The sequence below is a fragment of the Anomaloglossus baeobatrachus genome, chromosome 5 (genome assembly GCF_048569485.1).
Source record: "Anomaloglossus baeobatrachus isolate aAnoBae1 chromosome 5, aAnoBae1.hap1, whole genome shotgun sequence".
NCBI classification, from domain to species: domain Eukaryota; kingdom Metazoa; phylum Chordata; class Amphibia; order Anura; family Aromobatidae; genus Anomaloglossus; species Anomaloglossus baeobatrachus.
In genome coordinates this window covers 449,952,555-449,966,387 of record NC_134357.1, presented here as the reverse complement: position 1 = coordinate 449,966,387, position 13,833 = coordinate 449,952,555, and the positions used below count along the sequence as shown (strand labels likewise).

The 13,833-nt window shown below is 47.4% G+C and overlaps 1 protein-coding gene across 1 annotated transcript; it reads right to left on the bottom strand.

The window, feature by feature from the left end:
- Positions 1-288: 288 nt before the first annotated feature.
- On the bottom strand, positions 289-9,166 carry TCF15 (transcription factor 15). Its single transcript, XM_075347815.1, has 2 exons — positions 8,467-9,166; positions 289-723 (listed from the first exon to the last, which is right to left on the bottom strand). The coding sequence occupies exons 1-2, from the start codon at positions 8,941-8,943 to the stop codon at positions 649-651; spliced, it is 552 nt and encodes a 183-aa protein (XP_075203930.1). The 5' UTR covers positions 8,944-9,166; the 3' UTR covers positions 289-648.
- Between the last annotated feature and the right edge of the window lie 4,667 nt (positions 9,167-13,833).

The following is a 13,833-nucleotide window of genomic DNA, read 5'->3' as shown; positions in this document are numbered from 1 at the left end:
CCTCGTATGGCCATGTGGTTGGAAAAATTACGGTAAAAAGCTTCGGCTGTTGGAAGAAGGAGAGGAAAAAAAAAAAATGACATAATGAAACATAGCCATGTCAGGAAGGGGTTAAATTAGCAATAAGACAGAAACAGATTACGGCTATCTGAGCCTAGAATGACAACTGATTTTTTTCAGTAATAATTTTCACACATTTATATTCCATATATCAGAGTGGGATATACTGTAATTTGCCTACATAATTTTTTATACTTTTTCATGTGGATAAAAACAAAATAAAACAAATTTCAAAATAATGTTATTTTAATTAGAATCTATAAATTTGCTGAACGTATGTACAGATATTTACTTGATGCAGTCCTGATCTCAAGGTCAATCACCCAAAGATTATTGACAAAACCACCCTGATGGCGCTTTCCCAACCCCCATATTGTCGGCCAACAGCGTTGTACTGTCCCTGTCGCTTTCTTATGACATCTCGTGTACTTTGGCATCCAGAGATCGGACCAGCTCCGACTGATATTTTCCAAACTTTTCCTTGCCATCTGTTGGGCTTCTTCACCATCTTCTGTTTTGCATAGAAAATGAAGTTATCGGGCCCTATAATCTTTCAGTTCCACTTTGTGAGTTTGATGAAGGTGCAGATCATCTTTGGGCGATGCGTAACGTGTTCAGTCCTCGCACTTTCAGACAGTTCCCAGTGTGTTCTCTTCTTGTGGCCTGCGAAGACAGATCAGTTCATTGTGAGTGCACATTACACACAGCAGATGGTTACAGTACGCTTTCTTACACTTTCCTGCCCCTGTGGTAGGTTGCAAAGTTCACCAAGAAGAGGAGCCGGAATGACATCTGTCCTATGTGATAGTGACCTGGTCAGACCAGAACAATACTGATTATGCTCTGACATCTATACGGTATAGCAAGACAAAACAATCACTGATCTCAGGGAGATCAGCCAGAGAAAACACTGCCGACAGCCTGCAAAGGAGCTCAACACAGTGAAATCCTAGGTGCATGGCCCCCTGGGAAGTATGCAAATCAAAAAGGTCCGTGGAGCCTTTGTTAGGAGTCTCAACACAGAAACTAGCCAGATATCCCTCCGGGAAGGACCTAGCCAAGGAGTGGCTCTTTTTAGGAGACCACCATAACCCCCATATTAACTCGAGTTTAAAGATATGACAAGGGAAATACCAAGGCCAGGTACCCGTCCAGAGACAGCTGTTTCGGGGTATTGCCCCTCATCAGTGTGGAGTAGGATTCTGTCTAGGTGGGATGAATGCCTAGTCAAGAGCTGGATATTGACTAAACGGGCCACTTAATATGGTGGTTATGGTAATCTCCTAAAAAGAGCCACTCCTTGGCTAGGTCCTTCCCGGAGGGATATCTGGCTATTTTCCATGTCGAGACGCCTAACAGAGGCTCCATGGACCTTTTTGATTTGCATCTATACGGTATTGGGAGCTGTCCCCCAAATACGCAAATAATACAGTAATCATTTCACATCAGTTGCAACGAGCAGATTCACTTTATCACTCTCCAAATTTGTGTCTATAGTCTCATACATTACTAGTACCTTTTCTATGCCTCTATTTGTTTCTGGACTCCCTGAGGAGTTTGCGGTGGTCTCCCTGTATTTTAGGGTTTTCATTAAAGGACCACTTTTTAGCATTTGTTACAAACTCTATATGGTCTGGGCCTCTTTAATAGGATAACTTAATATTAGCTTTAGGATAGGTCATCAATATCTGATTAGTGACGATGTTATACCCGGTAAACCTGCTGATCGGCTGTTGCTGGTGCCGCCGCTGGATGAAACTACTCAATTGCAAAGGTGCACGAGTCAGCTCCGTCAACTGTATATTTTCCATGGTAGGTACTGCATTAAGGGGCGGATGTGCAGTACCCAGCCATGGCCATCATTCCATCAATGGCGCTGTGCAGCTCCGGAACTGAGTAGTTCTGGCCGGCGGCGGCATCGAGAACAACTGATCAGTGGGGGTGCAGTGTGTCACACCCTCACCAAGCAGACATTGATTACCTATCCTAGGTCATCAAGGTTAAAGTCCTAGACAACCCCTTTAAAGTTGTAACTGTTCTAAATTTTTTTTTCCCTTCTTCAGAAATGAATAGTACACATGAAAATAAACAACTTTGTAATATATTTTGTCAGAGAAATCTGCTTCTTTTCCCTCCTGGTCTGATTATTCATTGTAAGGATTCTGAAGTCACAGGTAAAATCTGTCTTCAGTGAATACAGTGTTTCCCATTACTGAAAGAGGAGATGGCAGTTGGTGCTCGTAAAGTTGTATGGAGAACTATAACTGGCAACTGAGGGGAACTTGCAGCAGAATGCCTGACTAATTCTGGATCCTCTACACAAAATTTGAAAAACACCAAACACTCATCTCCTGCCTCAGTAAAGTGAAAAACTGACCTCACTGAATACAGATTTTACTTCTGAACTGTTAATGAAAGAAGATTTCTTTGATCGCTTATTTTCCTGTGCACTATTGATTTATAAAGTAAAAAAATAATCAAGTCTGAGGCCATCTTTAGGCTCAAGGTTTTACCTTTCCTTCCTGTATATAGGCCCCTGCATTTTGTGTATATTTAAGGTCTCTATAGATTATGATTAGCCAAGTGTCCTTTTGGCATACCGCATAACTTTTCCCGCGATGACATTAAAAAACAACAAACTTAAAAAGGTGTTCTCTGGTCTTGGTATGAAACTCTAAGGTCACTCTATGGGACTGCAGACTTCTATCCTTACAGTGCGCACCGCACACTGCTGAAACTAGGTGGTCATGTGACTGCTAGTAAGTGATTTGCATATTTCCGGCATGTCCCGACTAGAATTGTGTAGCCTAGTTTAACTAACTTGTATTGAGTAAGGGTGCACATGTCTAGTTGGCACATGACCGCATGTATTCTAATAGCATACTTGCATTCACGTGACAGTTACAGTCTCGGTAGCAACACCGGACAATCCTGACAGCGTACGTTGTGCGTGCTGTAAGGATTTGGAAGTCTGCAGTCTTAGAGTGACTGCAGACGTTCACCACAAGATCGGACATTTCCTATAGCTTACCTATTCTTTTAATTACTATGGTACAAAAAAACAAAACAAAAAGCAGTGCAAGCGAATGCTCAGTGGTAGGACACCGCACAAAATACAGGCTCGATTAAAATAAAGAAATATCTAAGGATTAGATCCCGTGATCCCAATTTATTGTTACCCCACTGTAAATTACTTGCAAGGCCACATCTAGAATAGAGGATCCAGTTTTGCCCCCCCCCCCATTTTAAAAAGGACATTCAGAAGTTAAAGTCAGTTCGAAGGCAGCAACTAGATTACTACAAGGAATGGAAGGCCTCCCATATGATGAAAGGTTGAAAAAAATTATATTTGTTTAGCTTAGAAAAAAGATGTCTCAGAGGAGATCTCATTTATATGTATAAATACATGTGTGGTCCATATAAAGGACTGGAACATGACTTATTCCTTGCAAAGACAATACTAAGGACCAGGGGGCATACACTGCGAGTGGAAGAAAAGTGATTCCGGCAGCTAAATAGGAAAGGGTTCTTTACAGTTAGAGCAGTCAGACTGTGGAATGCCCTACCACAAGAGGTAGTTATGTCAGATACTATAACAGCTTTTAAAAAGGGCTGGATGATTTCCTCAGTACACACAACATTGTTGGTTCTAAATGACAAAATGTATAATTGGTGGAGGAAGGTTGAACTAGATAGACCTAGGTCTTTTTTCAACCTATGTAACTAAAGGGTGCTTTACACGCTGCGACATCGCTAGGGATAGCTAGCGATGCCATGCGAGATAGCACCCGGCCACGTCGCTGTTTCGTCATGGGGGTGATCACTGCCGTAGCGAACAATATTGCTACGGCAGCGTCACACGCACATACCTGCTTAGCGACGTCGTTGGAGACACCGAACAATCTCTCTTTTAAGAAGGTGGTTCGTTCGGCGTCACTAAGCGGCCGCCCAATAGCAGAGGGGGGGCGGAGATGAGCGGCTGGAACATGCCGCCCACCTCCTTCCTTCCTCATTGCCGGTGGACGCAGGTAAGGAGATGTTCGTCGTTCCTGCGATGTCCCACATAGCGATGTGTGATGCCACAGGAACGATGAACAACCAGCAGCATGCACCACCAACGATATTATGAAAAGGAGCGACGTGTCAACGATCAACGATTTTTGACGTTTTTGCGAATGTTGATCCTTTTAGTCACACACTACGATATCGGTAACGGCGACAGATGTGCATCACCGTGACCCCGACGATATATCGTTAGCGATATCGTTGTGTGTAAAGTACCCTTAAGAATCGCATCGGTGTTACATTCAGCAGGAACAGTTTTGCCAAAATATTGTTTGAAAAATATATAATGTATAGAAAAGCATTCTATATTGAATCTACCCTCAGATGTTTCTGTCATTCAGTCAAACCATTTTTTTGTGTTCTGTCACCCAGCATTCGCTCGTTCTGATCCAATAGTATAAAGTCTACATTATTGCACTTCACACATACAGTTATTGATTTGGAAGGGCTACAATTCATCAATGGTAAAGAAAATAAGGATTAAATAAATAATAATAAAAAAGGCCTTATTCTAGAATGAGCAGGTTCCTGGATCTCTGCACAGTCATCCAGATTGTGGTGAGCTTCATTAGCATGCTAACGCTATAAAAACATGCGAGCCAAGACGTTTATTCTAGGACTCCAGTGTCAATTACAAATGAATGTGTTAATATAAAAAGCTGCAGAAATCAGCCAGGGATTGTAAGTGAAAGTAGCTGGAGACATAAACCAAACCCCCACTATTGTGGGATTCTGAATCCCATTGTTACATACAGTATATAGGAACCATATTAGGGCTTCACCGAAGATTCAGGGTCACGGGAGTTACAATAGCTTATATGGCTGAAGGCCTAAGGCAACACATTTCTTTAGCAAAATATTATAATTGGCCTTGACGGCTTCTGCTTCTTATTGTTACTGTGCACTATGTGTAATAGTTTGTGAAATAAATCTCCAGTCGCCCTCGTACCAGATACTAAATGTGATCTCTTTTCTCTATGCCTTCTTTTCACTTGGCTTTAGATTATGCACCACATTGGTCGAAATCTTAAGGGTAGGTTCACATGGAATCTTTTCAATGTGGATTTTGAAGCAGATTTGCTTTAAAATCTACATCAAGGAGTATTTGAATCAGTTTTTCAGGTAGATTTTATAGAAGATTGGCTTCAAAATTCTGAAAAAACAAAAACTGTGTGAATGTAGTCTTATTCATCACTCAAGAATGATTAATGGTACACTTGTCCTGAGTGTATCCACCAGAAAGAATGGTCTGTATATACAGTGTATATATTGTATATACAGCGGTTCCCCTTATATGTACCTCACCCACCATTGTTTAAGAAGCAATACTCCCCATGGTTGCTGGATATATGACCTACTTTGCTGTAATGTTACTTCTGGCTTATGTTCGGCACTAGACAGCACATTTCTTCATTAGTCTATAAGACCTTAAATCATTGCAAAAGAAATAAATTCTAACTATAAGACTTATTTTCTTCTGCCCATCTGATTACCTAGTGAAAAAAATGACAACCTAAGGCCTCATGCACACAGTGAGAGTGGACACACGAAGACCAGGAGTGGGTAATAAATACAGAAGTGGCGCTCGTGTTTCTATTATATCAGAGGAAAACTGATTGTCCCACTCCTGGTTTTGGCCACAAATTCTGAGGTAAAAAAACCTCACCAAATACTCAACATGTGCAGAAGGTCTAGGAAGGCAAAACCTGGAAACACATGCACACGTTGAGTATTTGGTGAGTTTTTACCTCTGCATTTGTAACCGAAGACCGGGAGTGGGTAATAAATGCAGATGTGGTGCCCGTGTTTCTATTATACTTTTCCTCTAATTGTTCTTCTCCTTGTTTTGGCTACAAATTCTGAGGTAAAAATGTCAAACAATTGTGTGCACGAGGCCTAGAAAGGCAAAACCTGGAACACACATCTAAGGCCACCTGCACACGTTGAGTATTTGGTGAGTTTTTTATCTCAGTATTTGTAAGACAAAACCAGGAGTAAGGGGTGCTTCACACACAGCGAGCTCGCTGCCGAGATCGCTGCTGAGTCACGCTTTTTGTGACGCAGCAGTGACCTCATTAGCGATCTCGCTGTGTGTGACACTGAGCAGCGATCTGGCCCCTGCTGCGAGATCGCTGCTCGTTACACACAGCCCTGGTTCGTTTTCTTCAAAGCCGCTCTCCTGCTGTGACACACAGATCGCTGTGTGTGACAGCAAGAGAGCGACAAATGAAGCGAGCAGGGAGCAGGAGCCGGCGTCTGACAGCTGAGGTAAGCTGTATCCAAGATAAACATCGGGTAACCAAGGTGGTTACCCGATATTTACCTTAGTTACCAGCCTCTGCAGCTCTCACGCTGCCTGTGCTGCCGGCTCCGGCTCTCTGCACATGTAGCTGCTGTACACATCGGGTTAATTAACCCGATGTGTACAGCAGCTAGGAGAGCAAGGAGCCAGCGCTAAGCAGTGTGCGCGGCTCCCTGCTCTCTGCACATGTAGCTGCATTACACATCGGGTTAATTAACCCGATGTGTACTGTAGCTATGGTAGGAGAGCAAGGAGCCAGCGCTCAGTGTGCGCGGCTCCCTGCTCCCTGCACACACAGCTGTGCGCTGGTAACTAATGTAAACATCGGGTAACCATACCCGATGTTTACCTTAGTTACCAGTGTCCGCAGCTTCCAGACGCCGGCTCCGTGCAAGCGCAGCGTCGCTTGCACGTCGCTGCTGGCTGGGGGCTGTTCACTGGTCGCTGGTGAGATCTGCCTGTTTGACAGCTCACCAGCGACCATGTAGCGATGCAGCAGCGATCCTGACCAGGTCAGATCGCTGGTCGGATCGCTGCTGCATCGCTAAGTGTGAAGGTACCCTAAGTGATAAATACTGAAGTGGTGGCAGTGTCCTATTATACTTTTCTTCTGATTGTTCCTCTCCTGGTTTTGGTTACAAATACTGAGGTAAAATCTCACCAAATACTCAACATGTGCATATGGCCTAGAAAGGCAAAACCTGGAAACACATCTAAAGCCATGTGCACATGTTCAATATTTGGTGAGTTTTTTACCTCAGTATTTGTAACCAAAAGACCAGGAGTGGGTAAAAAAAATACAGAAGTGGTGCACGAATTTCTATTATAATTTTCCTCTGATTGTTCCACTCCTGGTTTTGGTTACAAATACTGAGGAAAAAACTCATCAAATACTCAATGTGAGCACGTCACCTAAGGTCTCCTTTAGGCATCCATTATCATTGGTCCAATCTCGGATTGCAATGCACAGACTGGCCGTGTGTCTTACAATTGGAACGTGACAGCTTCTTTATTTCCATGAGGCCACCACATTCGGGTCAGGAGACCTGGCCAGGCCGTACATTGCGATCCGTGATTGGACCAATGATCATACACACCTGAAGGAAACCTTAGGCCACGTGCACACATTGAGTATTTGGTGAGTTTTTTTACCACAGTATTTGTAGCCAAAACCAGGAGTGGAACAATCGGTGCACCACTTCTGCATTTTTGCCCAATCCTGGTCTTCAATCACAAATACTGAAGTAATCAGAGACTGGACCGATGATAATCGACATCTGAAAGAGCCCTAAATTGTAATGTGATAAATGAATGACTGAAGATTTTCTTATATATTTTGAACAATGTCTAATAAATTTGGATTTCTGTTTAATCTGGTTGTTTTGGCTTCATGTATGTGACAATTACTACTCCAGAAGCTAAGTGGAACTAAACCTCTCTATATAGTATAAGACTGGCCATAGACTAAAAGATTCGGCATTGGATTGTATTCGGAGAACATACCAAAAAAATTGGATTTCTCTTTTACGGAAGAGTGTTCAGACGAGCATATGAAAAATTGTCTAGTTTTCATCCAGGAAAACTGGATAATTTGCATCCATATGCTTTTTATATCTGTGTTATCCATTTTTATACATTCAAAATGTGTAAGACTTAATACATTGCAATTTTTAGCCTAAAAAACTGTATCTGTAAGAATTGTATGCCATAGGGATGATCCGTATGGGATTCGATTATTCTTTCGCACCCGTAGACTTGAATAGGGTAATCTCATCCAAAACGGAAGACACTAATGCATGCTGCTATTTTTTTTCCATTCTGGCTAAGTTATCTAAACAGCCTTATTCATTAATATTGGTCCGTGTTTTATCCGACTGCAAATATAATATATTCGTCTGAATGTTGACGGTATAAAATATACATTGCGGCACATGTATCGTAGTGTAATCAGTAAATGTCACGTTCGAAAAGGTCCTATTCTCATACTTGCTTTTACTTAGGATCTCGGATTAGTATTTGGAATAAAGGGCATCACTTACCCCCTTTCTTTGGTTGCTGAGGCAGAAGGTGCAGATGCTGCGTGGCAGCTTGCCCTCTGCTTCATCTCTGGTCCTGTAGACAGTACTGAAGCATGGTTGTCCATCATCGCAGCCTTCCCCTAGTAGGAGCACATTGGCCAGGTGGGAGATATAGCTGGAGGCTAGGCGCAGGGTCTCTATTTTGGAGAGCTTTCTATCCACAGGTTCAGTGGGTATCAGGGTGCGTAGGGCAGTAAAGGCGGTGTTAACACTTTGTGTCCTGTCCCTTTCTCTGGCATTGGCCGCCTGCCTCTGCTTTACCACCACCACCTGTCCGGTCTTCCTAGGAACCTTTCTCCTCTTCGATGAAGTTTCATAGCAGCCATAGGATTGATCCGAGTTGTCACTCTCACTCCTATTCTCCTCGTCCTCAGACATCATAGAAACATCCGGATAAATCACATGGGCTGGCATGGATCGCAGCATGGTGAAAGCCATGCTTTGTCTACCACCACAGTCTGCCACTCGCAACCTGGTGCTGTGTAAAATGGTCGCAAATCTTCAATAGTCGCCCCTGCTGCCCCTCTTCCAAGCTGAGTCCTTAATTCCCTTTCCCAGTAATTGCACTTTGTATTATAGCTCATAAGGAGGCCTGATGGTGCTCTGAGCCCGTGCCTGAGAATGTAATTCTCCTAATGTCTTCACAGCTGTTCATGTAGCTCCCTCCCAACTGCAAGAAAGGAGGAGCAGCAGGAGGCTGTGGTGGCAGCTCAGGAATCTCTATAATACAGGGGAGGGACTACTGGTGGCCGCTCTCTGCTGGCAGATGGCACCACCGGGTTATATAGCTCTCCAAGTGGCACGCCATAGATTTAGTCTTTACAAATAGGAAGTAGGATAAGGAATTTTTTTTTTTGCATATGAAGATACAAGTCAGATATGTTAACTCTTTTCTTCCTTGCAGTCACACTGCGTCTTTTTCCGGCTGTCAAAAATGTCCGTTTTTCAAGCAGAAAATAATTTAGAGATCGCTTCTTCTCTCTGACGTTTTCTAAACTAGATCAGTCATTATATTGTTTCATCCCTGAGTGATTTATTTACTTTTTTTTCCCATTTTTTTTTAAGAATTTTTTTGGCAAGTTTTTACTGACATTTTACAAACTCTTTTTTTGTGTTTTTAAAGCAATCCAGCAATGATTAAATGCTGGCATTTTTTTTTTTTAATAAAAAATGCTGACAAAATGCCTAGGATACCTCACACTGGCATATAAAAAAAACGCTTCCATTCTCATCCAGAAAAGTGGGACGAGTGAAATCCGTCTGGTATTCCATATGCAATGCAAGTGTGTGATTTTTTTATTTTTTTCTCCTCGCCTATTATCCATATGACTTGTTTTTTTTCTCAGCAGCTATTGTTGTACATTCATTTACAGAACCATTTACAGTGTTCTATGCTACAGAATGGGAATGTATCCATACAAAACGTATGTGGCGCCCTGGACAAGCCAGGGGCCACAGATCACAACACACACACCCCCCCCCACCCCCAGCAGTTCACAGCAGACATCCCCACAGTGACCTGCTTTCTGCCTCGGGCTCAGACTGACACACCAGGTGGGCGGAGTCAGGAGATGGAGACGCCCACCCATGGGTTTGGCTGGCCTGAGGCAGGAAACAAGCCCAGTCAAGTTCAGGCAGAGGAAGAGAGAAGCTCTGCAGAGAGGCAGACATAGCCAGGGGCCTAGGTTGGAGCCTAGGGCATCGTACAGAGAGTCCGGCAGACGGTAGTGGCCGTCTGCAGGGATCCGGGGAGACAGTTGGTGGAACCGTAGGTAGCCGGGGCTGGGCGGTTGCCCAACGGTACCGAACCGGGGAGCCACCTGGAAGCTGGAGTGCAGGAGGAGCGTGCACGGAGGTGGAAGAAAGGACTTACACCACCAAACTGGGTCAGGGGGGAAACAACAACCGCAGCCGTCTGTGGGTACCCGTCCATCCAGCCGAGTGTTTTACTAAGAACTGTGTCCTGATTTCTGGCTGAGTGAGTACCACCGTGCCGTGCGGCACAGCGCTGCCCCTGCGACCCTCCACCTCACCAGGCCCCGCAGCCCACCTGCCATCATCCCCAGCTTCCCCATCACCGGGCCCCGGGACAGCCAACCCCCTACCCACGGAGGGGGAACTAACATCTAGCTGCTCCATACCATCATTCCCGGGATCCCCGTCCAGAGCAGCGGTGGTGTTCCACAATCACCACAACCGTGGGTGGCGTCACGGACAATCTCCCATACCAAATCCCCTTTTACTGTGGAGCCTGGGATCACAGACCGGGTCGCGCCACCGTGATACCCGCAGAAGTGACCTCGTGGCCCGGATCTGAGTAACCCCCTGGTCCCCGGGCGACTCATTTGGCGTCACGAACAGGATCCTACTGCTCTGCCGTTTGGTAGAGGTGCGCCTTGTTACCGCCGGAGGTGTCCGGCCGAAAGTTTTGCAAAGCCGCCATCTTGGGCGCGAAAAATTTCCCGCTCGAGCGTCTTCCCCGAGCAGGAAAGGCGCGAAAGTGGAGCCCTGCCCCCTGAAGAAGGAAGTGCTAAAAAGAGGCTAAGGGGGATGGGTTGGCGGCCGGCCGCATGTGAACCGCGGCTGTGGAAGCAGGGACGCCAGGACTCTGCCAGTTTTTGGTTCCGGGAACACCGCTGCACGAGATGTCCCGTCCGTCCGGCACCGCTGAAACCTCAGTGCCCGCAGCCAACGCCCCGACCGACCCGTTACCCCTGTCACCGGTAGCGGAGTTCGCAGCGTCTGTGAGGGAGGGCCCAGGCCTTACCATCGTCACCGCCCTGCCACCGGTCCCGGCTTCCATCCCAGTCGCACCGCCGATGACGACGGCCCCGGCAGTCCGCCCGGCCGCAACGGCAGCGAAGCACCCATCCCGTTAACTATCTGGGCAGCCTGGTTCTGGACTGGGGTCAAGGGGTGCTGCCCATTTGCTTAGGGGCAGCATCAGGGCCAGGTTGTTTGGGTGGGTGACTGAAGGACCCGTTCCACTGTTATTATTAAAAATGTTTGATTACTGTTGCAACGTTCAAGTAATGTGCATCCAGTTGTGGGAAGATTGAAAATGCTTGTGTTTAATGTTTTAATCTTTTGCAGTTTAAAAAAAAAAAAAAAAAAAAAAGAAAAATAAAACCGGTGATGGACGGGCAGCCCGAGGACGGTCTGCATTTTGCTAAGGGGGAATGTGGCGCCCTGGACAAGCCAGGGGCCACAGATCCCAACACACACACACCCCCACCCCCAGCAGTTCACAGCAGACATCCCCAAAGTGACCTGCTTTCTGCCTCGAGCTCAAACTGACACACCAGGTGGGCGGAGTCAGGAGATGGAGACGCCCACCCATGGGTTTGGCTAGCCTGAGGCAGGAAACAAGCCCAGTCAAGTTCAGGCAGAGGAAGAGAGAAGCTCTGCAGAGAGGCAGACATAGCCAGGGGCCTAGGTTGGAGCCTAGAGCATCGTACAGAGAGTCCGGCAGACGGTAGTGGCCGTCTGCAGGGATCCGGGGAGACAGTTGGTGGAACCGTAGGTAGCCGGGGCTGGGCGGTTGCCCAACGGTACCGAACCGGGGAGCCAGCTGGAAGCCGGAGTGCAGGAGGAGCGTGCACGGAGGTGGAAGAAAGGACTTACACCACCAAACTGGGTCAGGGGGGAAACAACAACCGCAGCCGTCTGTGGGTACCCGTCCATCCAGCCGAGTGTTTTACTAAGAACTGTGTCCTGATTTCTGGCTGAGTGAGTACCACCGTGCCGTGCGGCACAGCGCTGCCCCTGCGACCCTGCACCTCACCAGGCCCCGCAGCCCACCTGCCATCATCCCCAGCTTCCCCATCACCGGGCCCCGGGACAGCCAACCCCCTACCCACGGAGGGGGAACTAACATCTAGCTGCTCCATACCATCACTACCGGGATCCCCGTCCAGAGCAGCGGTGGTGTTCCACAATCACCACAACCGTGGGTGGCGTCACGGACAATCTCCCATACCAAATCCCCTTTTACTGTGGAGCCTGGGATCACAGACCGGGTCGCGCCACCGTGATACCTGCAGAAGTGACCTCGTGGCCCGGATCTGAGTAACCCCCTGGTCCCCGGGCGACTCATTAGGCGTCACGAACAGGATCCTACTGCTCTGCCGTTTGGTAGAGGTGCGCCTTGTTACCGCCGGAGGTGTCCGGCCGAAAGTTTTGCAAAGCCGCCATCTTGGGCGCGAAAAATTTCCCGCTCGAGCGTCTTCCCCAAGCAGGAAAGGCGCGAAAGTGGAGCCCTGCCCCCTGAAGAAGGAAGTGCTAAAAAGAGGCTAAGGGGGATGGGTTGGCGGCCGGCCGCATGTGAACCGCGGCTGTGGAAGCAGGGACGCCAGGACTCTGCCAGTTTTTGGTTCCTGGAACACCGCTGCACGAGATGTCCCGTCCGTCCAGCACCGCTGAAACCTCAGTGCCCGCAGCCAACGCCCCGACCGACCCGTTACCCCTGTCACCGGTAGCGGAGTTCGCAGCGTCTGTGAGGGAGGGCCCAGGCCTTACCATCGTCACCGCCCTGCCACCGGTCCTGGCTTCCATCCCAGTCGCACCGCCGATGGCGACGGCCCCGGCAGTCCGCCCGGCCGCAACGGCAGCGAAGCACCCATCCCGTTAACTATCTGGGCAGCCTGGTTCTGGACTGGGGTCAAGGGGTGCTGCCCATTTGCTTAGGGGCAGCATCAGGGCCAGGTTGTTTGAGTGGGTGACTGAAGGACCCGTTCCACTGTTATTATTAAAAATGTTTGATTACTGTTGCAACGTTCAAGTAATGTGCATCCAGTTGTGGGAAGATTGAAAATGCTTGTGTTTAATGTTTTAATCTTTTGCAGTTTAAAAAAAAAAAAAAAAAAAAGAAAAATAAAACCGGTGATGGACGGGCAGCCCGAGGACGGTCTGCATTTTGCTGAGGGGGAATGTGGCGCCCTGGACAAGCCAGGGGCCACAGATCCCAACACACACACACCCCCACCCCCAGCAGTTCACAGCAGACATCCCCAAAGTGACCTGCTTTCTGCCTCGGGCTCAAACTGACACACCAGGTGGGCGGAGTCAGGAGATGGAGACGCCCACCCATGGGTTTGGCTGGCCTGAGGCAGGAAACAAGCCCAGTCAAGTTCAGGCAGAGGAAGAGAGAAGCTCTGCAGAGAGGCAGACATAGCCAGGGGCCTAGGTTGGAGCCTAGGGCCTCGTACAGAGAGTCCGGCAGACGGTAGTGGCCGTCTGCAGGGATCCGGGGAGACAGTTGGTGGAACCGTAGGTAGCCAGGGCTGGGCGGTGGCCCACCGGTACCGAACCGGGGAGTCAGCTGGAAGC